This window comes from Rhinatrema bivittatum, chromosome 1, assembly GCF_901001135.1.
Source record: "Rhinatrema bivittatum chromosome 1, aRhiBiv1.1, whole genome shotgun sequence".
In the NCBI taxonomy this organism is placed as follows: Eukaryota; Metazoa; Chordata; class Amphibia; order Gymnophiona; family Rhinatrematidae; genus Rhinatrema; species Rhinatrema bivittatum.
The window spans coordinates 216291809-216316893 of NC_042615.1; the positions used below are offsets into that span (position 1 = coordinate 216291809).

Genomic DNA, 25085 nt, shown 5'->3' on the forward strand with positions numbered 1-25085 from the left:
ACCTGGCTAAGTAGTTGACCACTTGGATGTGTTCCCGAAGCATTTTGGGGTGGTGGTTAAGTTAGCTAGATAAGTTATTTGGCTAACTCAGATATTTAAAGCTAGTTAACTTAGGGGGTCATTTATCAAAATGTCCTAAGGCGTTTTCGCATGCGATAGGCCCTTAATGCATGCGATAGCACCATATCGTATGGTGCGATTCAAATCCGAAAAAGAGGAGGAGTGGGCTGGGTTGGCCAGTCTGCAAAGTGCTATCGCACAGACTTAACGCCGATTGCAACTACACCTTTTTCAGTGGTGTCAAGCTGTGCGATAGCTTGCGTTACGGGGCAGTAAGGTGTTAGCGCGTTTTGCGATGTCTCCTGATAGACCTGTTTTAGTAGGAGAGAGAGAGAGAGAGAGAGAGAAAATGAGACTGAGAGAGAGACTGAGACTGACTAAGACTGACTAGCCATAATGTCCTCTCCCTAGATAGGAATTTGTATCCCTATGGGAGGCCCACCTAGTACCTCGAGGTGAGGTTTAGGTATTAGTGTAGGTTCTCGCAACCTAGCTTGATGGACACTCTACCTGGGTAACATCAAGCTAGATTGAGAGAACAGTGCACAAATCTCATCTTTGGGTGAGATTCCTCTTTCCATAGGTCATCAAATCTTCACAAGAGACCACTGTTCTGTTCGTACGTTTCACGTTGAATGTCAAAGTGGCCCCTAACCCCCTACACTAATACCTAAACCTCACCTCGAGTTACTAGGTGGGTCTCCCATAGGGATACAAACTCCTATCTAGGGAGAGGACATCCCCCCCCCCCCCCCCTAGTGTTTGTATGCAGGAAATACAACAGGTCTGGCACTTTTCGCAAAATCTGAAAAAGTTATTGCAATTTGCACTAACTTAGCTCTTCACGTAGATAATTAGCGCAAATTGTGATAAACTGTCTATTAGCATAAACCACACCCCTTTTGCTATCGCATGCGATACTTATTGCATTTTGATAAATCCAGGCCTTAATCAGCTAACTCTTGTCATACTATAGAGTAGTCCTAAAGTTAGCTCGCTATTAAGACAAGTCAGATATATTCAGTGGCACTGCCATGCCGTGAATATCTTGACAAAGTTAGTCTGAAAAGATTATCTGGCTAATTTCGCTGGCTAGCAATGCCTGAAAATGAACCCCTTAATGTTCATATTGAATTCCAATGCTATACCATATTGATATGATGTTGACTTTATGATGATGCAGTTTAACTGTGGACATGCATGGGTTTAAATTAATGTAAGATAGTGGCTTATTAAATTTTTCCTTTCCCTGCTTGGCTAAGGTAAATTAAATTATAAAGAAGATAACCCCTGGTCACTTCCCTTTTGATGTCAGAAATGCCAGGATAGAACAGCAAATGTTCCTTTGAAGCAGACAGAAGAGTCATTATCATTTCACTGTGATGTGTATTACCTTTGTTGATGTCAGTAGGGGGGTGCCGTTGATTGGAAGCCAGTGCTGTAGTATTAGCTAGACCAGTGGTTCTCAACCGGTGTGTCGCGACACACCAGTGTGTCGCCCAGAACACGCAGGTATGTCACCACACTTCCCGGTCCTCCGCTGACCCAGCTGCTCCCCGGTCCTCCTCCACCCGGGCTTAAAATGCTGTCAGCCCAGGCAGAACGCGGCAGGACAGCTGGAGTCAGCGGCATCGGCATGCTCTCTTCTTCCCGCCCCCCCCCCCCCAGGAAGCGGTGAGTATCGGGTGCGTGCGCGGGAAGAAGAGACCATGCTAGTGTGTCAGCGTCGGCCCAGAGAACAGAAGAGAGGCGCAGCCGGAGGAATGAGCAGCGCGGCTCGGAGAAAAAGGAAGAAGAACATCAACCCCCGTGGCCGATGGGACTCCTCCTCCGCGAGGGCTGAAAATGAAGGTTAGGGTTGGGAGGAAGCTGCTGCTGCTGCTAGTTCCGGGGGGGAGGGAGAGAGAGTGAATGAGCAAGCAAGCACGTGTGTATGTGTGTGAGTGAGATAGTATGTATGTGAATGATTGAGAGCCTGGTGATGTGAAAGAGTATGTTTGTGATTAAGAGCCTGCCTGTGAGAGAGAGAGAGCATGAATGTAAGTTTACGATTGGGAACCTGTATGTGTAAGTTTGTGATTGAAAACCTGTTTGGGTGAAAGAGTATGTGTGTATGATTGAGATCCTTTGTGTGTGAGAGATCATGTGTATGTATGATTAAGAGCCTGTGTGTATAAGTAAGAGAGAGAGCATGTGTGTCTGTGTGAGATTGAGAGCTGGTTTAGGTGAGGGAACACGTGAGTATGTGATTGAGAGCCTGTGTGTAAATGAGAAAGAGAGAGAGCATGTTTGTAAGCTTGTGAATGAGAGTCTGTGTGTGAGAGAAAAAGACACCATATATGTGTGTGTGATTGAAAGCCTGTGTGTGTAAGCCTGAAAAGATAGACAACATGTGTGTAAATGTGTAATTAAGAGCCTATATAAGTGAGAGAAAAAGCATGTGTATATGTGAGTGACTGAGAGCATGTGTGTATAGGTGTGTAATTGAGAGCCAGTGTGAGAGAGAGCGCTGGAATGTGACTGAGAGAGAGAGGAGAAAGTTCCAAGCAAACCACCCTCCTCCTGCTAATTCAAAACAATCTCAGGACACCTGGATATCAAACGTTTCCAGGTATGCAGAGCAAAAACATTTTTGTATCCTTATTTTTCATTACTGGGTGTGTCTGCTATTTTGAAATATTTTATTTGTATTTAGAAATTTTTTATATGAGTTTTTAATTATTGGATATTCCATTCATCAGCTGTTTCAAAATAATCTGTTCTTTTTGTTAGTAAAATTTTACTGCTACTGATTTTATATTTCTTGATTTGTTTTATAAGGATGGGTGATGTTTCTTTTTTCCTTTATTACACTGCATACAGAGACTCTGGCTTGTTGCAGTTTCCAATTCAGTTTTTTCTGCATGCTTCTAGTTAAGCGTTTTGGTCTCTTTATTCTTTATTAGGTGAGGGTCAGTACATGAGACTCAGGTGAGGTTTTCTGCTGGCGTGTAGTTTCTGTGTAGGGCTCTATAGCAGCCTGATTTGGTCCGTTTTCCTAATAGGAGATGTATTGGTGTCTTAAGGCCTGGTTTAATATTTCAGTGTTGCCTTTTCTTAGGTAAGGTGGTTACTGTTTAAGTGCTGGAAATTGGTGCTGTTTTGGTGTGGGATGTTTACTATTTATGAAATTTTTGTTCAGACAGAATATGTATCTTTTCCTTGTATCATTTTAAACAATAAAAATAATTACCGGACCTTTACTTTTTATTTTCGCCGTGAATTGTAATGAGCAGTGTGTCACACATGTGAGCATGGCCTGTCCGGTGTGTCATGATGAGAAAAAGGTTGAGAACCACTGAGCTAGACTACACTGACATCAAATGTACACAATAGGACAGGAAAAGATACTAGAATTTATTATAAGTATATTTTAATTCAAACTGATGAATTGTGGTCTTTTGCATCAGAGCTTGGGTGGGTGATACCTACCTGTAGCCAATGAGGGGCAAGGGATTGAAAACTAATGAGCCTTTTAAATTAAGTATAAAAGGTAATGATGCCTTTGTTTAAAAGAAAGGAAGGGAGAAAAAGAGAGATATAGCCATGAGGTGAAACGTTTATTGTGCAGCTTGGCTACAGACCAGAGAAAAGAAAGTGGAAAGAGAAATGTCTTTCTTTTGCTGCAGGAAGTTTGCCATTTGGGTGCTCCTGTATTCAAGTGAGCTGAAACAAGCATAGCCTTTTGTTGGGTTTTTATTAGTGAGAGAATTAAAGTGGTTTTTTTTAAAGATACATTTTGTTTATTTTCCAGATGGTTTCATATTTATAAAATAACTGCTTACACACAATGGGGTAGATTTTCAGAGCCCTGCTCGCCTAAATCCGCCCAAAACCGGGCGGATTTAGGCGAGCAGGGCCCTGCGCGCCGGGAAGCCTATTTTACATAGGCCTCCCGGCGCGCGCAGAGCCCCGGGACTCGCGTAAGTCCCGGGGTTCTCGGAGGGGGGCGTGTCGGGGGGCGGGCCCGGTCGTCGCGGCGTTCCGGGGGCGTGTCGGCAGCGTTTTGGGGGCGGGTATGGGGGCGTGGCTACGGCCCGGGGGCGTGGCCGCGCCCTCCGTACCCGCCCCCAGGTCGCGGCCCGGCGCGCAGCAGGCCCGCTGGCGCGCGGGGATTTACGTCTCCCTCCGGGAGGCGTAAATCCCCCGACAAAGGTAAGGGGGGGGTGTAGACAGGGCCGGGTGGGTGGGTTAGGTAGGGGAAGGGAGGGTAAGGTGAGGGGAGGGCAAAGGAAAGTTCCCTCCGAGGCCGCTCCGATTTCGGAGCGGCCTTGGAGGGAACGGGGGGAGGCAGCGCGGCTCGGCGCGCGCAGGCTATACAAAATCGATAGCCTTGCGCGCGCCGATCCAGGATTTTAGTGGATACGCGCGGCTCCGCGCGTATCTACTAAAATCCAGCGTACTTTTGCTTGAGTCTGATGAGCAAGCAAAAGTAGGCTGATCGCGCTTCTTTTAAAATCTACCCCAATTAGTATTAGGCTAACTTTGAAATGTTTGTATGCTAATGCCAGAAGTCTAAGAAGTAAGATGGGAGAATTAGAATGTATAGCAGTGAATGATGATATAGACTTAATTGGCATCTCAGAGACATGGTGGAAAGAGGATAACCAATGGGACAGTGCTATACCGGGGTACAAATTATATCGCAATGACAGAGAGCAACCCCCGGGAGGAGGTATGGCGCTTTATATCCGGGATGGCATAGAGTCCAACAGGATAAACATCCTGCATGAGACTAAATACAAAATTGAATCTTTATGGGTAGAAATCCCTTGTGTGTCGGGGAAGACTATAGTGATAGGGGTATACTACCGTCCACCTGGTCAAGATGGTGAGACTGACAGTGAAATGCTAAGAGAAATTAGGGAAGCTAACCAAATTGGTAGTGCAATAATAATGGGAGACTTCAATTACCCCAATATTGACTGGGTAAATGTATCATCGGGACACGCTAGAGAGATAACATTCTTGGAAGGAATAAATGATAGCTTTATGGAGCAATTGGTTCAGGAACCAACGAGAGAGGGAGCAATTTTAGATCTAATTCTCAGTGGAGCACAGGACTTGGTGAGAGAGGTAACGGTGGTGGGGCCGCTTGGCAATAGTGATCATAATATGATCAAATTTGATTTAATGACTGGAAGAGGAACAGTGTGAAAATCCAAGGTTCTCATGCTCAACTTTCAAAAGGGAAACTTTGATAAAATGAGAAAAATTGTTAGAAAAAAACTGAAAGGAGCAGCTACAAAAGTAAAAAATGTCCAAGAGGCATGGTCATTGTTAAAAAATACCATTCTAAAAGCACAGTCCAGATGTATTCCACACATTAAGAAAGGTGGAAAGAAGGCAAAACGATTATCGGCATGGTTAAAAGGGGAGGTGAAAGAAGCTATTTTAGCCAAAAGATCTTCATTCAAAAATTGGAAGAAGGATCCAACAGAAGAAAATAGGATAAAGCATAAACGTTGGCAAGTTAAATGTAAGACATTGATAAGACAGGCTAAGAGAGAATTTGAAAAGAAGTTGGCTGTAGAGGCAAAAACTCACAGTAAAAACATTTTAAAATATATCCGAAGCAGAAAGCCTGTGAGGAAGTCAGTTGGACTGTTAGATGATCGAGGGGTTAAAGGGGCACTTAGAGAAGATAAGGCCATCGCGGAAAGATTAAATGAATTCTTTGCTTCGGTGTTTACTGAAGAGGATGTTGGGGAGGTACCCGTAATGGAGAAGGTTTTCATGGGTAATGATTCAGATGGACTGAATCAAATCACGGTGAACCTAGAAGATGTGGTAGGCCTGATTGACAAACTGAAGAGTAGTAAATCACCTGGACCGGATGGTATACACCCCAGAGTTCTGAAGGAACTAAAAAATGAAATTTCAGACCTATTAGTAAAAATTTGTAACCTATCATTAAAATCATCCATTGTACCTGAAGACTGGAGGATAGCAAATGTAACCCCAATATTTAGAAAGGGCTCCAGGGGCGATCTGGAAAACTACAGACCGGTTAGCCTTCCTTCAGTGCTAGGAAAAATAGTGGAAAGTGTTCTAAACATCAAAATCACAGAACATATAGAAAGACATGGTTTAATTGAACAAAGTCAGCTTGGCTTTACCCAGGGCAAGTCTTGCCTCACAAATCTGCTTCACTTTTTTGAAGGAGTTAATAAACATGTGGATAAAGGTGAACCGGTAGATGTAGTATACTTGGATTTTCAGAAGGCGTTTGACAAAGTTCCTCATGAGAGGCTTCTAGGAAAACTAAAAAGTCATGGGATAGGTTGCGATGTCCTTTCGTGGATTGCAAACTGGCTAAAAGACAGGAAACAGAGAGTAGGATTAAATGGACAATTTTCTCAGTGGAAGGGAGTGGACAGTGGAGTGCCTCAGGGATCTGTATTGGGACCCTTACTTTTCAATATATTTGTAAATGATCTGGAAAGAAATACGACGAGTGAGATGATCAAATTTGCAGATGACACAAAATTGTTCAGAGTAGTTAAATCACAAGCAGATTGTGATAAATTACAGGAAGACTTTGTGAGACTGGAAAATTGGGCATCCAAATGGCAGATGAAATTTAATGTGGATAAGTGCAAGTGATGCATATAGGGAAAAATAACCCATGCTATAATTACACAATGTTGGGTTCCATATTAGGTGCTACAACCCAAGAAAGAGATCTAGGTGGCATAGTGGAGAACACATTGAAATCGTCAGTTCAGTGTGCTGCAGCAGTCAAAAAAGCAAACAGAATGTTGGGAATTATTAGAAAGGGAATGGTGAATAAAACAGAAAATGTCATAATGCCTCTGTATCGCTCCATGGTGAGACCGTACACCTTGAATAGTGTGTACAATTCTGGTCGCCGCATCTCAAAAAAGATACAATTGCGATGGAGAAGGTACAGAGAAGGGCTACCAAAATGATAAGGGGAATGGAACAGCTCCCCTATGAGGAAAGACTAATGAGGTTAGGACTTTTCAGCTTGGAGAAGAGACGGCTGAGGGGGGATATGATAGAGATGTTTAAAATCATGAGAGGTCTAGAACGGGTAGATGTGAATGGGTTATTTACTCTTTCGGATAGTAGAAAGACTAGGGGGCACTCCATGAAGTTAGCATGGGGCACATTTAAAACTAATCGGAGAAAGTTCTTTTTTACTCAACGCACAATTAAACTCTGGAATTTGTTGCCAGAGGATGTGGTTAGTGCAGTTAGTATAGCTGTGTTTAAAAAAGGATTGGATAAGTTCTTGGAGGAGAAGTCCATTACCTGCTATTAAGTTCACTTAGAGAATAGCCACTGCCATTAGCAATGGTAACATGGAATAGACTTAGTTTTTGGGTACTTGCCAGGTTCTTATGGCCTGGATTGGCCTCTGTTGGAAACAGGATGCTGGGCTTGATGGACCCTTGGTCTAACCCAGTATGGCATTTTCTTATGTTCTTAGGCTAATTTAGTTGCAGGGAATTTCAGAAGATTTGTTGCAATTTTATTTAGAGTAGAGAAGAAATATTTTTTGTGAGATTTTGGACATTCAGCAAGTTGATCTTGGCTCCATGCAGAATACTGAAACAAATCTTCCTAAGCATGAGCAACTGTTTCATCAATCATCTGTATGGCAGAGACATTCATCTAAAGGGTTAAACCATCACGTGGATTAAACTGAGAATTTATGCTAATACTCTGGCCAGAATTTAGAAGGGAATTTTGAAATCCAATATTTTAATTTTCTTGATGCAAACTGAACTGAGATATAGGGCGGAGGAAGTGTTTCTTTTATTTTATGTTTTTATTTTTTTACTTTCTGCTCCAACCTCTCTTTCCCATCCCTGGGAGAACCTTTAATTGTGTGGGCAGGCTACACATGCTCATTCTAAATCACACAGCTGAGAGATTGAATAATTCATGTGGCTCCCTCCATAGCTGGTAAGGGTTTACATTGGTTCTATATCAATGCTCATAGTGATAGTTTACTCTGTGAAAATAACTAACTAAATATTAGTATCAATCTCCATACTGCATCTCTGTGAACATCCACCCCATCGTAGTCACCCTCCTAACCATCGACCCTACAAGTCGTTCATTCAGTTCAGCAAAAGCGAGATAATGGCTGGGTTTACTGGGTGCTTTAAACATGAAGAGAGATATTAAGGAAGAATAGAATTTGAGAAGCAGAAGTGGGACGGATATCCATCATCTTGCATGGCAGGGATGGATTCTTGCCTTTCCAATCACAGGCAGGAGAAGTCTTTTCCTGCAGGACTCTGTGGTTGCAGAATAGGGAAGGGCAGTTTAAATCCTTACTGACTGGCACTTTAAAATCAAAATTCCAATGAAACATTCAAGTCCATAGGAAATACAGACTCACAATTTAAAACAGGGACCAAAAAAAGAGCCCATTTCTCCACCATGTAAAGCTTATTCTTCTTACCTTGGTAAAGTACTGCCATATGTTTACTTAGAGCCCACAGACCATAAAGAGCACACAGATGCTTTAACACTGGTTGAAGATTAGGTGGAACGCTGGAGTCCTGTGTATACTCGTGATATCTCTGCAAAACTGTGTATTCGATAAAAGCCAGGGCCAAAGAGCGACAATAGTATACCTTGAAAACAGGACATAAAACTTATTTCACACAGTCGATAGCATATTCAAAGCAAACCAAAAAGCATTTTGAAGACAAATTAAATCCTGGGAATATGATTTTACTTTCATGCTAACTCTTGGATCATCGATTAAATATTTTGCTTTCTAACAGTTAATATAACTTAAATAACTTCAAAAAAAGTTACATCTCCTTTGATATGAAGATATAAAGTGAATCATTCTGATCGGTAATCTGGTTAGAGACTGTTTTTTCTTGGCATGCTTTGCAGCCTGTTCCTTATGCACCAACAAATGGAGCAGTATAATGTTTCCATCAATTCAGGAAAAGGAATCAATCATTTTGAACCTCTTAAACCAGATGTATTGCAGCTGCAGTTTGCTAGTTATTTCAATTCCTATTTAGCACTGAACTGTAAAATAAATTTGCCACACTTTAAAGGACCTGATTCATTTTCACTCAGGTGTTGTCTGTGATATTTGAAGCAGTGTCAAAACAAAACAAAACAAAACAAAACAAAACAAAACAAAACACAGTGTAGGTGTAAGGAACCTCTGGTTTCCTTTCCAGAATGAGTGCACTAACTGAGGAGGTTCTGAGAGATGTATTGAAGAGAGGTTTGGGTTTTGTTCCCCCATGTGGGAGTAGCAGATGGTGTTCCCTAGCTGTTTATCACCACTAGGCAGCATCTTAGGTGCACTGGAATTTTAGTTGGATTTCCTGCAGGCAGGGTCTCTCTGCCTTCTAGCTGTTCATTTTTATAACTTAATGAAAAGAGAAGCTGGACAGACTGACTACTTTGATCCTAGATTTGAGGTTTTTCCCTATGAGAGAGCCAGAGTATAAATCACAAGAAGATTGTGATAAATTGCAGGAAGATCTTGTGAGACTGGAAGATTGATTGTCCAAATGGCAGATGAAATTTAATATGGATAAGTGCAAGGTGATGCATATAGGGGAAAAATAACCCATGCTGTGGTTACACAATGTTAAGTCCCATATTAGGGATAAGATCTAGGCGTCATAGTGGATAATACATTGAAACCGTCAGCTCAGAGAGCTGTTAGGAATTATTAGGAAGGGAATGGTGAATAAAACGGAAAATGCCATAATGCTGCTGTATCGCTCCATGGTGAGATCGCACCTTGAATACTGTGAGCAATTCTGGTCTCCGCATCACAAAAAAGATACAGTTGCACTGGAGAAGGTACAGAGAAGGGCTACCAAAATGATAAAGGGGTTGGAACGGCTCCCCTATGAGAAAGGCTAAAGAGGTTAGGGGTGTTCAGCTTGGAGAAGAGAGGGAGGATATGATAGAGGTCTATAAAATCATGAGAGGTCTAGAATGGGTAAATGTGAATCGGTTACTTACTCTTTCATATAATAGAAGGACTAGGGGGCACTCCATGAAGGTACAAGCGGCACATTTAAAACAAATTCGAGAAAAATCTTTTTCACTCAATTTACAATTAAGCTCTGGAATTTGTTGCCAGAGGATGTGGTTAGTACAGTTAGTGTAGCTGGGTTTAAAACAGGTTTGGATAAGTTCATAGAGGAGTCCATTAATTGCTATTAATCAAGTTGAATTAAGGGTAGATTTTAAAAGAAGTGCGCGCTACCTGGCACGCATACATGTACGCCCGATTTTATAACTTGCTTGTGCAGGCTTGCGCAAGTTATAAAATCAGGGATCGGCGCACGCAAGGGGGTGCACAATTGTGCACCTTGTGTGCGCCGAACCACATTGCCTTCCCCAGTTCCCTCCCAGGCCACTACGAAATTGGAGCGGCCTGAGAGGGAACTTCCCTTCTCCCTAGCCTGACCTTTCCATCCCTTCCCCTAACCTTTCCCCCCCTAGCCCTACTCTAACCACCCCCCTGACCTTTCTTTTACCTTTTGCACCTGCCTCCGGCCGACTGCCAGCGTGCGATCCCTGGCACAATGGCAAATATGGCCGCTGTGCCGGGAACCTGACCTCACCCCGCCCGCCCATGTCCCATCCCCGCCCTGCCCCTTTAGTAAAGCCCCGGGACCTACACACGTCCCAGGGCTTTACACGCATTGCCGGGCCTTTTAAAAATAGGCTCGGCGCGTGTAACCTTTTTAAAATCCGGCCCTTAGGGAATAGCCACTGTTATTACTGGCATTAGTAGCATGTTTGGGTACTTGCCAGGTATTTGTAACCTGGATTGACCACTGTTGGAAACAGGATGCTGGGTTTGATGGACCCTCAGTCTGACCCAGTATGGCAACTTATGTTCTTAGAGCCTTGGAACCCCTTCACAAAGGATTCAGGTTTCCCTGTGTAAGGTTAAATTAAAGGGTAAGGAAGTTTCTGGCAGTATTCTATAACTCATCCAGGGTATAGACCTGTTGGTGACCCAGTGAAGACATGTTTTGACCTTCATTTGCTTTTTCTATCAGAAACTAGCTCCTCAACTTTGAGGCAAGGAGGTTTTTTCCACCCTTCCTGTTTCTAGCTTATTTTTTCCTCTTTTTATAAAAGAATATTTTTGTTCCACCTGAAGATGAGTACCCTTGATACCAGGGAATCATGCTATTGGGATGAGGCATTTTTCACCTAGGAAGAGCCTGAGGAGTGAATGTTATATCTGAGAAATGGAGTCCTGTCCCTTCCTACAGGGAAGAATCTGAGGTTTTTGAGGACTGTGTTCACTGCTGACTCAAGTACGCTACACTTGAGAAGATAGTGTCCACTGTATGTCATAAGGAGATCTAAGGTACTTACTTCAGAAAAGGTTTGAGAGTTGGGGACTTATGTTTTGATAAATTAGTGGGACTTTATTCTAACCATTCTACAGTGGGGAGATAAAGTGGTAAATTTGGGAGTGGGAGGAGGATTGAACTCTCTTCCATTTGAGTAATTGGCAAGAGACAAAAATCAATTTGCTTCCAAACGAGAATCAAAGACTTTGCTACAAGATTGAGGTCACAAATCTTCATTCAGTCAAAATAAGAACATAAGAACATAAGAAAATGCCATACTGAGTCAGACCAAGGATCCATCAAGCCCAGCATCCTGTTTCCAACAGTGGCCAATCCAGGCCATAAGAACCTGGCAAGTACCCAAAAACTAAGTCTATTCCATGTTACCATTGCTAATGGCAGTGGCTATTCTCTAAGTGAACTTAATAGCAGGTAATGGACTTCTCCTCCAAGAACTTATCCAATCCTTTTTTAAACACAGCTATACTAACTGCACTAACCACATCCTCTGGCAACAAATTCCAGAGTTTAATTGTGCGTTGAGTAAAAAAGAACTTTCTCCGATTAGTTTTAAATGTGCCCCATGCTAACTTCATGGAGTGCCCCCTAGTCTTTCTACTATCCAAAAGAGTAAATAACCGATTCACATCTACCCGTTCTAGACCTCTCATAATTTTAAACATCTCTATCATATCCCCCCTCAGCCGTCTCTTCTCCAAGCTGAAAAGTCCTAACCTCTTTAGTCTTTCCTTATAGGGGAGCTGTTCCATTCCCCTTATCATTTTGGTAGCCCTTCTCTGTACCTTCTCCATTGCAATTATATCTTTTTTGAGATGCAGCGACCAGAATTGTACACAGTATTCAAGGTGCGGTCTCACCATGGAGCGATACAGAGGCATTATGACATTTTCCGTTTTATTCACCATTCCTTTTCTAATAATTCCCAACATTCTATTTGCTTTTTTGACTGCCGCAGCACACTGTACCGACAATTTCAATGTGTTATCCACTATGACGCCTAGATCTCTTTCTTGGGTTGTAGCACCTAATATGGAACCCAACATTGTGTAATTGTAGCATGGGTTATTTTTCCCTATATGCATCACCTTGCACTTATCCACATTAAATTTCATCTGCCATTTGGATGCCCAATTTTCCAGTCTCACAAGGTCTTCCTGCAATTTATCACAATCTGCTTGTGATTTAACTACTCTGAACAATTTTGTGTCATCTGCAAATTTGATTATCTCACTCGTCGTATTTCTTTCCAGATCATTTATAAATATATTGAACAGTAAGGGTCCCAATACAGATCCCTGAGGCACTCCACTGTCCACTCCCTTCCACTGAGAAAATTGCCCATTTAATCCTACTCTCTGTTTCCTGTCTTTTAGCCAGTTTGCAATCCACGAAAGGACATCGCCACCTATCCCATGACTTTTTACTTTTCCTAGAAGCCTCTCATGAGGAACTTTGTCAAACGCCTTCTGAAAATCCAAGTATACTATATCTACCGGTTCACCTTTATCCACATGTTTATTAACTCCTTCAAAAAAGTGAAGCAGATTTGTGAGGCAAGACTTGCCCTGGATAAAGCCATGCTGACTTTGTTCCATTAAACCATGTCTTTCTATATGTTCTCTGATTTTGATGTTTAGAACACTTTCCACTATTTTTCCTGGCACTGAAGTCAGGCTAACCGGTCTGTAGTTTCCCGGATCGCCCCTGGAGCCCTTTTTAAATATTGGGGTTACATTTGCTATCCTCCAGTCTTCAGGTACAATGGATGATTTTAATGATAAGTTACAAATTTTTACTAATAGGTCTGAAATTTCATTTTTTAGTTCCTTCAGAACTCTGGGGTGTATACCATCCGGTCCGGGTGATTTACTATTCTTCAGTTTGTCAATCAGGCCTACCACATCTTCTAGGTTCACCGTGATTTGATTCAGTCCATCTGAATCATTACTCATGAAAACCTTCTCCATTACGGGTACCTCCCCAACATCCTCTTCAGTAAACACCGAAGCAAAGAAATCATTTAATCTTTCCGCGATGGCCTTATCTTCTCTAAGTGCCTCTTTAACCCCTCGATCATCTAACGGTCCAACTGACTCCCTCACAGGCTTTCTGCTTCGAATATATTTAAAAAAGTTTTTACTGTGAGTTTTTGCCTCTACAGCCAACTTCTTTTCAAATTCTCTCTTAGCCTGTCTTATCAATGTCTTACATTTAACTTGCCAATGTTTATGCTTTATCCTATTTTCTTCTGTTGGATCCTTCTTCCAATTTTTGAATGAAGATCTTTTGGCTAAAATAGCTTCTTTCACCTCCCCTTTTAACCATGCCGGTAATCGTTTTGCCTTCTTTCCACCTTTCTTAATGTGTGGAATACATCTGGACTGTGCTTCTAGAATGGTTTTTTTTAAAAATGACCACGACTCTTGGACATTTTTTACTTTTGTAGCTGCTCCTTTCAGTTTTTTTCTAACAATTTTTCTCATTTTATCAAAGTTTCCCTTTGGAAAGTTTAGCATGAGAGCCTTGGATTTGCACACTGTTCTTTTTCCAGTCATTAAATCAAATTTGATCATATTATGATCACTATTGCCAAGCGGCCCCACCACCGTGACCTCTCTCACCAAGTCCTGTGCTCCACTGAGAATTAGATCTAAAATTGCTCCCTCTCGCGTCGGTTCCTGAACCAATTGCTCCATAAAGCTATCATTTATTCCATCCAGGAACGTTATCTCTCTAGCGTGACCCGATGATACATTTACCCAGTCTATATTGGGGTAATTGAAGTCTCCCATTATTACTGCACTACCAATTTGGTTAGCTTCCCTAATTTCTCTTAGCATTTCACTGTCCATCTCACCATCTTGACCAGGTGGACGGTAGTATACCCCTATCACTGTAGTCTTCCCTGACACACAAGGGATTTCTACCCATAAAGATTCAATTTTGTATTTAGACTCATGCAGGTTGTTTATCCTGTTGGACTCTATGCCATCCCGGACATAAAGCGCCACACCTCCTCCCGAGTGCTCCTCTCTGTCATTGCGATATAATTTGTACCCCGGTATAGCACTGTCTCAATGGTTATCCTCTTTCCACCATGTCTCTGAGATGCCAATTAAGTCTATGTCATCATTTACTGCTAAAGATCAATTGAATACCACAATACAAATCCTCCGTAATGAATTATTTATAAAAAAAATTTTTTGTAACAACTTATTGACCTTCTAGATCCCAAACACAGGGATAACGATTTAAACAACCTTCTAGATCAATTCAAAAAAAATTTATGTTCAAGAAAAAATATTTAAGACGAAGGGAGGAACGTTTCATATATTATTGTCATAAATCCCCACCAGGGGTAATGTGACTATAGATTATAATCATAAACGGACCCCCTCCATCCAATGTTTTTCTGAATGTGATGAACACCAAGTGCTGACTTTTAAAGTGTGTATATTAAAAATATTTTTCACAGTTACTGAAGGTGAAAAAACTTTCCTCCAAGAACTATAAAACAGCAATTATAAATGTCCCGGCAAAATTATGATGATCCCGGCGAGGGTATTAAAGACTGATGTTAATAATGTTGATAATTGTGATCAACCCCATAGGCATAAAATATTTTCACTCAGGCTTAACACATAAGCTCTTTCAACATCCCGACTTATCTGATGTCCATGCTAGGTCACCGACGCAGCCGCGTTCCAGGTCCAGCCTGCCTCCGTTCCCTCCGAGGCCGCTCCGAAATCGGAGCGGCCTCGAAGGGAACTTTCTTTCGCCCTCCCCTCACCTTCCCCTCCCTTCCCCTACCTAACCCACCCCCCACCCCGGCCCTATCTAACCCCCCCCTTACCTTTGTTCCTCGATTTACGCCTGCTAGAAGCAGACGTAAATCTACACGCACCAGCCCGCCACTGAGCAGAGGAAAGAAGGCAGAGCCAGGCTGCCAGCAGTGGCACTTTGCTGCTGATTTTTTCTCCCCTGGGGGAGGATGCAGGCAGGGTCTGGGTGGAAGACAGGGAGAGATATAGCAAACCAGTAGTGCTACTGAGTGAATTTTTTTTCTGTCTAGGTGGGCAGCACCAATCCAGTCCAATGAGGTGAGCACTGCAGTGCACAGACACTGTAGCAAACAGCATACCAGGCTGCCAATGTTTGCTTTGTGGTGCATGTCAGCAGTCTCAGCTGTGCAGTAGTGCCAATTTTTAAATTTAAATTTTTTTTATTGAATTTAACAGAACAACAGTGGATCTTTCAATTGAATATCGTTCACCCTCATGGGTTGAACGTAGTCGTAGAATAGTATACGCTTATCTAAAAATTATACAGTATGGGCTTTCCCTAATTAGTGCCTCCGTCGTCATTCTGATTGACATGTTGCTTTGTTTAAAAGCTGTTACATTCTATGTGTTTAGAACTAGTTAGTGGGCCCTTGGGCCGTGGCAAGAGCTGACTCCATCCACAGGGAGGAGCCCTGTGGGGACTCACCATGACAGGCGGGGTCTCAGCAGTGATGGACACCAGAGGCAGTAGCTTATTACACAGGAAGATAACCTGAGGAGCGGGATAATAGACTCGGTCCAGAGTAGATGACCTGTAAGCTGGTCTCTCCGTTAGTGGTCCACAGTGCGGGGTAAGCCAGGGAATACTTCCTCTATATGAAGTTTGTGTAGGTTGTCCCGGTAGTGGTCCGCAGCACGGGGTAACCCGGGGAATACCTTCTCTCATAAAGACTTGTGCAGACTGCTCCGGTAGTGGTCTGCAGAGCGGGGTAGGCCAGAGGCTGGTAGTAGATGTTTGCTCAAGACAGTGTGAATCCGGTAGTGGTCTGCAGAGCGGGGTAGCCTGAGAATCCACACAGAGAAGAAGGTGAAAGTTGTAGAGCAGATCCAGTACTCACTCTGAACAGAGTAGCCAGCTGTAGTGGTAGGCACCGTGGAGACCCGAGGTACAGGAGCACTGAAGGGTCCTCTGTGGAAATAGGAAGAGACTCACTGGGTTAGAGAAGTGAGGCAAGTAGAGATGGCTCTCTGAGGTGCAGATAGCCCTAAGTGCGGCAAGATTCCCGAAGAGCGCGTACCTAGATCACTCAGAAAGGAGCACAGGAACAGCGAAGTCCCTCAATGGCGGAATTGAGCAGGACAGGAATCCTTGCTAACTTGATGGTATGCTGGCCCGATGAGATTATATATATGTAGGTAGTGACGTCATGCGGTGGGGACACCCCCGAGGTTCGCTTCATCACGTGGTTAAGACAGGGGCAGGCGTACAGAAGCTGAGGCGGCCATCCTCCCTAGACTTGGAGCTGCAGGGCAAAAAAAGAGGTGAGCAGTAAAGGTCGCAGTTGTCTGCGACCGACGAGCGCAACAAAAAGATGTTGAATTCCCTTCAGTTCCGGTTTGGATTACCGAAAACTGACGCAGACACGTTCAAAAAATGCCGATACATCAAGTATGTTTTCTCTGCTCCCTATATATCAATTTTTTGTTAATGTTTTGCTAATCTATTTGTATGCTTTTGCATATTGGAGTAGATTTTCAAAGGGTTACGTGCGTAACACTTTAACCCCCCCCCCCGTGTGTGCCAAGCCTATTTTGCATAGGCTCAGTGGCATGCGCAAGCCCCGGGACGCCCATATGTCCCAGGGCTTTGAAAGAGGGGCGGGAAGGAGGCGGGGCGGCGGTCTGGGAGCGGTCCCAAGCCTTCCGGCACAGCGGCCGTGCCGGGGGATGGTGCATCGGCAGCCAGCCGGCATGTGCAAGTTACACCTGCCTCAGGCAGGCGTAACTTAGAGAACAAAGGTGGGGGGGGGGTGGATTTAGGTAGGGCTGGGGGTGGGTTAGATAGGGGAAGGGAGGGGAAGGTGCAGGGGTGAAAGGAAAGTTCCCTCAGAGGCCGATTTCGGAGCGGCCTCGGAGGGAACGGGGAAAGCCATCGGGCCTCCCCTAGGGCTCGGCGTGCGCAAGGTGCACAAGTGTGCACTCCCTTGTGCACGCCGAGCCCTGGATTTAATAACATGCGCGCGGCAGCATGTTATAAAAATCAGGTGTACATTTGTGTGTGCTGGGTAGCGTGCACAAATGTACCCCGCGCGCGCTCCTTTAAAAATCTGCCCCATTGGTTTCTGCAGATGCTTTAAACTAGCCCTTTGAAGAAGGCCACACTATTGAAAAAAGTCTTTACATTTTTTATCCTACATACTGTAGATTTTTTAGTGGATATGTTCACACTTCTGATGACCAATGATTATAAATAAGGCCGAGCATTAAAGTGGTCTCACTACACAATGAAGCATATTATGATGGCCATTTGTCATTTTAAGCATCTTTAATTTTTATTAAAATAAGAGGTTAAGTGGTGTATATCCTTCTTGCACATATTTTACCATCATTCCTCACACAAGATTTTGGATATTCACGGAACATTGTTGATTATGCAAATATTAAAGACATCCATGTGGGGTTTCTCAAAATTTTAGAGGGCAAAAAGGGACCCGTGTTCTCTAACATGTTGAGAACTCCTGGTATACAGAAACACAAACTGGACGTAGTGCTGAGAGAAGAAAGACTGGATTTTAGTATCTAGAGGGCGAAAGAAATGATGGATGACGAAGTTAGAGCAGGAGATATATAGAGTGCAGAAGAACAGTGTGAGAAATAGGGGGCAGAGAGTGAGTGATGTACTGTATGATTATGATATGGAGTTTGTGCTGGGAGGCAGAGTTAACAGGGTAAATAGAGGGGAAAAAAAACTTTTTCCTGTGCAACTCCCTAATGGTGGAATTCTTTTCCAAGAGAACATTGTCAATTAGAGATTATTTCAAATTTAGGAAATTATTATCATCTTTTAATTAATTAATCAGGTCTTGCTCATTATTTACATTTAAGTTCAGCTACTTTATGAAATGTAATAATTATTTAATTTTAGAGATTCTATTATTTATTTTTTACATCTGCTATGTAATGTTTAAATTGTTTATGTGGTTATATTCATTTTTTGAGTTGTCTTATGTTGTCCATTTAGATTAATATAGCGCTCCCTCACCACCACCAGCATTCACTTGCAAAAATTATGCACCCAGTAGTAGTGAAACCTGCGTAGTCCCAGGAAAAACATTAGAGGTAACATTGGTCACCACATTTACCAAATAAAAGGACAGAGGAAATCAGGATGCAATAAACAGTTTGAGTTTGAGAATCTCTGCCTCAAAAAGGTTACGATCTAAGGCGGGGTAGCCAACCGGTGTTTGTGAACCGCAAGCGGCTCTTTGCTGCATAAACTCGCAAGAGAAATCCAGTCTATACCACCGAGCATCTCTTCTGCCCGTTGCACACTGCAATGCTCTCTGTTCTCAGTAGCCAGCTTGTGGGCTGAAGTTGGGCGTTTACAATTTCTGTCCCAAAAACAGCTCCCGAGAAGGGGGAGGAGCACAGCATGCAGGAGCTTCTTGCCAGGTCCACATCCTCCCCCCTCCCTCCAAAATGATGGTCGAAAACTAAATCTGGCTGGGCGGCCACGGAGCCCAACCTGCAGCAGGCGAACACGAAGTCTGGCTGGGCCATCATGGAGCCCATCCCGGGGCGGCCAAAAAAAGAAGTCCAGGCCATGGCGACCTATGATGAGGAAAAGGAAGAGTAGGCTGCCACGGAGCCCATCCCGTGGCGGCCAAAGGAAAGGCCCTGAGAGTGCTTGCCTGCCTGTTTGTGTCTGAGAGAATGCCTACCTGCCTGTGTGTGTGGGGGCCTGAGAGAGTGCCTGCCTGCCTGCATATCTGTGTATGCAAGGGCATAGGGTGACTGCTGAAGTTGGTGGTGCACCAGAAAATTTGCTGATGCCAGGTGCCCTAGCACTAATTTCTTTAATGCAAAAAACCTATCAATTTTATGCTCACAGAAACCCAGTCCCAGAGAGGGAAAATGAGCTAAATCCACCCCTTAAAATAATTGCCTAATCTACTAACAGCAATTACAATATTTATTTATTTATTTATTTATTTATTTATTTAAAGGTATTTATATACCGCTTTTTAAAATAAAATTTTATCAAAACGGTTTACAATAGTTTAAAATAAAATGAAAAATAAAATGCAAGTTAAATAAAATAAAAATACATAAATTTAGTTAAATAGCTAGGTAATTACTAGCTTAAAATAAAATTGTTAATTAAAAATGAAACAATAATAATAATAATAGAAGCGTGCCATGGTAAACAGAATAGGAGAAGCAAAAAGGCGAAAGGGGGGGGAGGGAAAAAGTGGTGAGTTATCAGATAAATATATCCCAGAAAATGAAGGGAGTGAAAAAAAGATTGAGTGAAAAATTGAGGTAATATGTGTCAAGTGAGCAGAATTGGAGTAATATGAGTCAGATGGATGAGGTTGAAGAGGTGGGCACTTCAGATTTGTTGACAGTATACTTAGAGGAGTTATTAAATGCATGTTGAAAAAAGTAAGTTTTCAGAGCTTTTTTGAATTGATGAGGGTTTGATATTAGACGGAGAGGGTTGGGTAAAGAGTTCCAAAGAGAAGGTCCTGCAACTGAAAATGCTCTTTTTCTGGTTATGTCTAATCTGGCCTGTCGTGGGGATGGAATGTCTAGGAGATTTTGAGTAAGTGATCTTAGATGTCGGGTGGGTTTGTAGATACGAAGTAAGGTGCATAGCCAGGTGGAGGAAGAATTGTAGATTAAGCTGTGAATGATTGAGAGTATTTTGTACTTTATCCTGTATTTTATGGGGAGCCAGTGAAAAGATTGTAAAATAGGGGTTATATGATTGCGAATAGGGGTACCAGATAATAAGCGAGCTGCACTATTTTGGACTAGTTGTAATGGGTGAATTGATGAATCGGGTAAACCTAGGTAGAGTGCAATAAAATGTGTAAGAAAAAATATTTTCTGCAAGAACATTCAAAACCATTTTCTGCATGCAAATGAAATTAATAAAGGGCAAACTTCGGTTTAAAATAGAAATGAGGAAGAGAGGACCATAATGCCGTAAAAGCCAGTGATGCCATCATTTTCACAGCAAGAATTCAAGTTACACAAGAACTGGACCCTTAAAATACAGACAAACTCTCACCAAATAAATACAAAAATAGAAGTGTGCCAACAAAAACTGTGCTGGAAAACTGAAGCACGACTGTATTATTATTCCTCGCAAAACATCAAGCAATAAAACCAAGAGATATAAAACATCATTCATAATATTAAAACCATGCTAATAAAAAAATAAGTGTCAACACAGCCGATAAACATCTAATAATTTTTAAAAACTTGCATAAATGTTCTAATATTTCACAAACATTAATAAAATATTTGAAAACATCTGATGAACAAAATATCCAATAATTAAAATTGTTCTTTATATTTTCCCCAAAACAATAAAATGTTTCAAAATAACAGAAACATAAAATTACACCCAATAATTAAAACTAATAAGGATTAAAAAATCTCCTGCTCTCCACACCTGGGACCTTTTGACTTCCACTCATTCTGAGATTATCATAGATTGGGGGAGATAGGAGATCTTTCTCATTCACACACACACACACACACACACACACACATATTAACACATTCATTCTTTCACATACTCCCTCTCTCATATACATGCCAATGCTCTCAAACACACATCCTCTCTCTCATACATATAGGTATTCAAACACTAATACACCACCTATTAGGTGAACAGAACAAGCCAGTCTACTACAAATCTCTACAGAAAAACTATGTGCTAGTCAACATACTGCACCCTTGTCACACATGCGCATCACAGAGATACCCTTACCTAATACAGAATAAGAGACTACAAATTAGAAGCAAACATGCAGGCAAAACTGAAATGGAAAGCCAAAGAAACCAGACTCTGAACTCTGGAATACTGAAGAAAAAGCAAAATACAAATATATAAGTAATGCACATTCCCAAAGATGGCATATTCCAATTGCTGAAAGACAAACGTTTTTTTACCTTGTTGTCTGATCTTATTTTTCTAATTGTTTGTCTTTTCCTTATTTATTTTCAGGGTCTCTTTTATTCTGTTTCTTCTCTCTCCTCCTGTCTTCTTTCTTTCCTCCATACACACACATAGGTTCTCTCTCACATTCACACTCTCACAAACAAGCTTTCTCTCATAAGATCCTACTGTTATGTGCTCTCTCTCTCATACACACAGGCTCCCACTTGCATATGCTCTCACGTGCAGACTCTTGCTTTCACATGCAAGCTCCCATTCCCACACTCACAAGCAAGCTCTCACTCCTTCATGCTCTCATTCACAGACAGGCTCGCACTCTCACAAGCTGTGTCACACACACGCTCCCTCAGACACACACAGGCTCTCAGTCCTACATGTTCTCTCACAGAGAAACATAGGCTCTCACATGAAGGCTCCCATCCCCATACATATGTACACACATAGGATCTCACTCTCAGATGCAGGCTGACACTTTTCCACACACCCATACACACCCTCAAACCCACACACAGAATCTCACTCTTGCATGCTCTCTCTCTCTCTCACACACACACACATACAAGCTCTTACACCCACATGTTTTTTCTCTCTCTCACACACTCAGGCAGGCCCTCATTCTCACACACACACCACCAGGTAGAATACCATTTACAATACACACACCCACACCCAGGCAGCTTACCATTCTCTCTCAGACACACACCCAGGCAGGCTACCATTTACTCACACACACAAAGAGAAAATATAAGCAATCTTCCCGTCGGGTCCGGAAGGCTGACAGTGGACCAATCCCACCTGCGGCCAAGAAGAGTAAGGAACCTGTTCTCCCACTTCTTCCAGTGTACCTGCCCCATGCTATTCAAAACTTGTGGGGCTAGCACTTCCTCTATGCTGATCTCTTGCACGAGATCAGCATAGGGTACATACTGACTGCACCTGGTTTGAAGGCCAGCACACTTAGAGAAGCGAGAGAATGGGCTTCTTCCTCTTTTTGGCTGCCAATGGCCTCCTGGACCACTTCTTTCTTCAGCCACTGGCGAGTTGGGGGTCCACTGGCGGCCTCACGGGCCTCTTCCTCTTCTCAGCCAGTGGCAAGCTGGGTTCATCCAGTGGCCTCGCGGACCTCTTCTTCTCGCAGTTGGTGGTGCACGGCACACCCCGTTTTAAAGTTAGTGGTGCCTGTGCTACACCCATATATGTGTGTGAGTGCCCACCTGTGTGACAGCATGAGGGGAAATGTTTGAGAGAATGAATGTGTGTGTGCATGAGAGAGAGAGGATAAAGTCTATATGGCTCCTCTCCCCAATGCACAATAATGCCAGGTGAGTAGACATCAAAAAATCCCAGATATAGAGAACGAGAGATTTTTAAATCATTACATGCTTTAATTTTTGGGTGCTATTTGATATGTCTGCTGTTTTGAAATATTTTATTGGTGTTTGGGGAAATATTAAAACAATTATGTGAGTTTTTGGATGTTCTATTCATCAGCTTTTTTGAAATATTTATTCTTTTTATTAGCATAGTTTTATAATGAATGTTTTATATTTCTTGATTTTATTTGGTGTTATATGAGGAATGGTGGTGGTTCTTTTTTCCATTGTTGTACTGCATAATACAGTCTGGCTTGTTGCGGTTTCCAGCCTACTTTTATTGTCTGCATGTTTCTATTGCTTCTTTATGGTTATTTTTTCTATAGTTGATGAGGGCCTGTGTTTTGCATTCTGCTAGCACGGGGTGGCTTTTCTGCACTGCTAGGACATCAATGAGTCTCCTGGAGAGTGCATAAGTCAAGAAGGGGTGAGAATGGGAAAGGAAAGAGGCTGCTGCAGACTGTGGAAGGGCTGGCAGCAAACAAGGGCTTTACATAATGTGACATTACTGGGGCAGAGGGGCACTCACTGAGGGGGTCGATTTTAAGACACATGAGCGTGCGTCCATGTGCGTGTGGTTTCCTGCATGCATGCATGTTATAAAATGTGGGTCCTGCATGCATATGCCTGCTGGATTTTCATGTCCGCACATGCATGTGCAGGCGGGTGGCCTGCTCCGCATGCAGGGGGAGGAAATACGCGCAGCGATGCAATCTAGCCTCCTCCAGTTCCCTCCCTGTCCTGGGGGGGAACTTTCCTACTCCTAACTCTATCCTTCCTCACTCTTCCCCTCTCCTCCCTGCCCCTAAACCTACTCTAACTATCCCCAAATTTTTTATTTTGGTACTTACTGCGCTGGCTGCCGGCCCACGCTTCCCCGGGACAGTGGCTAATGGCGCTGTCCTGGCCCATTCCCCGCCCCATCCCTCCTCACACAGATCATGCTCTCTAGTCTGCCCCTTTCGCAGGGCCCGGCACTTCTGTGCATATGGGGGGTTACGCACGTGGCCGGGCCTGTTGTAAAATGCACATGGCATGCGCAAGGCCTGGCCACATGTGTAACCCTCATAATTTACGCGTGTGGCCCTTCTAAAATTGGGCCGTGAGTGAGCATAAGAGCAGTAGCACAACAGGAGAATATGCGAGTGTCTTTGTGCCAGAGAGAAAGTGTGTATATGTCTTTGTGTCAGCGTGAGTGACTGCGACTTTAAATCAGAGAGAAAGAGTGTGTGTGTCAGAGAGTGTGTGTCTGTGTGAAATAGAAAGTGTATGTCTCTGTGTCAGAAAGAGGGTCTGTGTGAGATAGAAAGTGTATGTCTCTGTGTCAGAAAGAGGGTCTGTGTCAGAGAGCAAATGAGTGTGTGTCTGTGTGTCAGAGAGTGTTGTTCTGTGTGTCAGAGTAAGAGCGAGCGTGTCTGTGTTAGCGAGTGTGGATGTGTCTTTTTGTCGGTGTGCATGTATGTGTCATTGTGTCTGAGAGTGATTTCGTCTATTCTTTTGTGTGTGTGTGTCTTCTCTCGCCTGCCCACCCATGAAAGTTTTGGTGGCTCTCTGCCTCTGTAAATACTGGTTTTGTGGTTCTTAACGTGTGAAAAGTTGGCCACTCCTGGACTAAGAGAAGAGGTAGACTAGATCAAGGTGCGATAGTTAGAACTAGGTGTCCAAAAATGGGATGGGGGTTGGTAACAGGATTTGTTACAAAAAAGGGGGAGAGAGGGAAGAGAGAGATTAAAATCTACACAAGCGTGCGTTTATTTTAAACTTGCATTAGTTCACATAGAACTGTTCAAGTTATTGATGTTCCCAATGTGCTTTTAATGTGAACCAGCTGAACCTATCTTCTCCACATTTTTGAGCAACAAAAAAAGTACTGTAAGCTATAAAGCCAGTAATGGATATTTTGACAAGTTCAACAGCATTTCTTACAATAAAAGCTATTTCTACTGTAATTTAAGTGCATTTTATTTGTAGCAATTTCTTGACAAGTTTGAAAAGCTTAAGGCCTTATTCAGTCAGAGTTTTCATCCATTGTGTGCCTCTGAGAAGACGCTGATTACATGAAGCCATTAGCTGCCATATAGTAGATATAGGGCTTTGTTAGCAGCATGAAACACTAGTATTAAGGCCAAACATGATTGTGAACAAATGGGAAAATACAACAAGAACAACATATGCTTGGAAAATTTATAGTAATGCAGAGATCAATAAAATTGTTTCCTTTTGTGAACATTTAGTGCTCTGGGAGCAGCAACACCCCCAGCATCTTGGTCTGAAA

At 42.8% G+C, this 25085-nt stretch overlaps 1 protein-coding gene across 2 annotated transcripts in view; it reads right to left on the reverse strand.

Moving 5' to 3' along the window:
- ACOX3 (acyl-CoA oxidase 3, pristanoyl) overlaps positions 1–25085 on the reverse strand; it is a 255408-nt gene that overhangs the window by 18926 nt on the left and 211397 nt on the right. For both annotated transcript variants that reach the window (XM_029591761.1, XM_029591769.1), the window contains exon 15: positions 8540–8714. In XM_029591761.1, coding sequence (XP_029447621.1) covers positions 8540–8714 — 175 coding nt within the window. The remainder of the gene's footprint in view (positions 1–8539; positions 8715–25085) is intronic.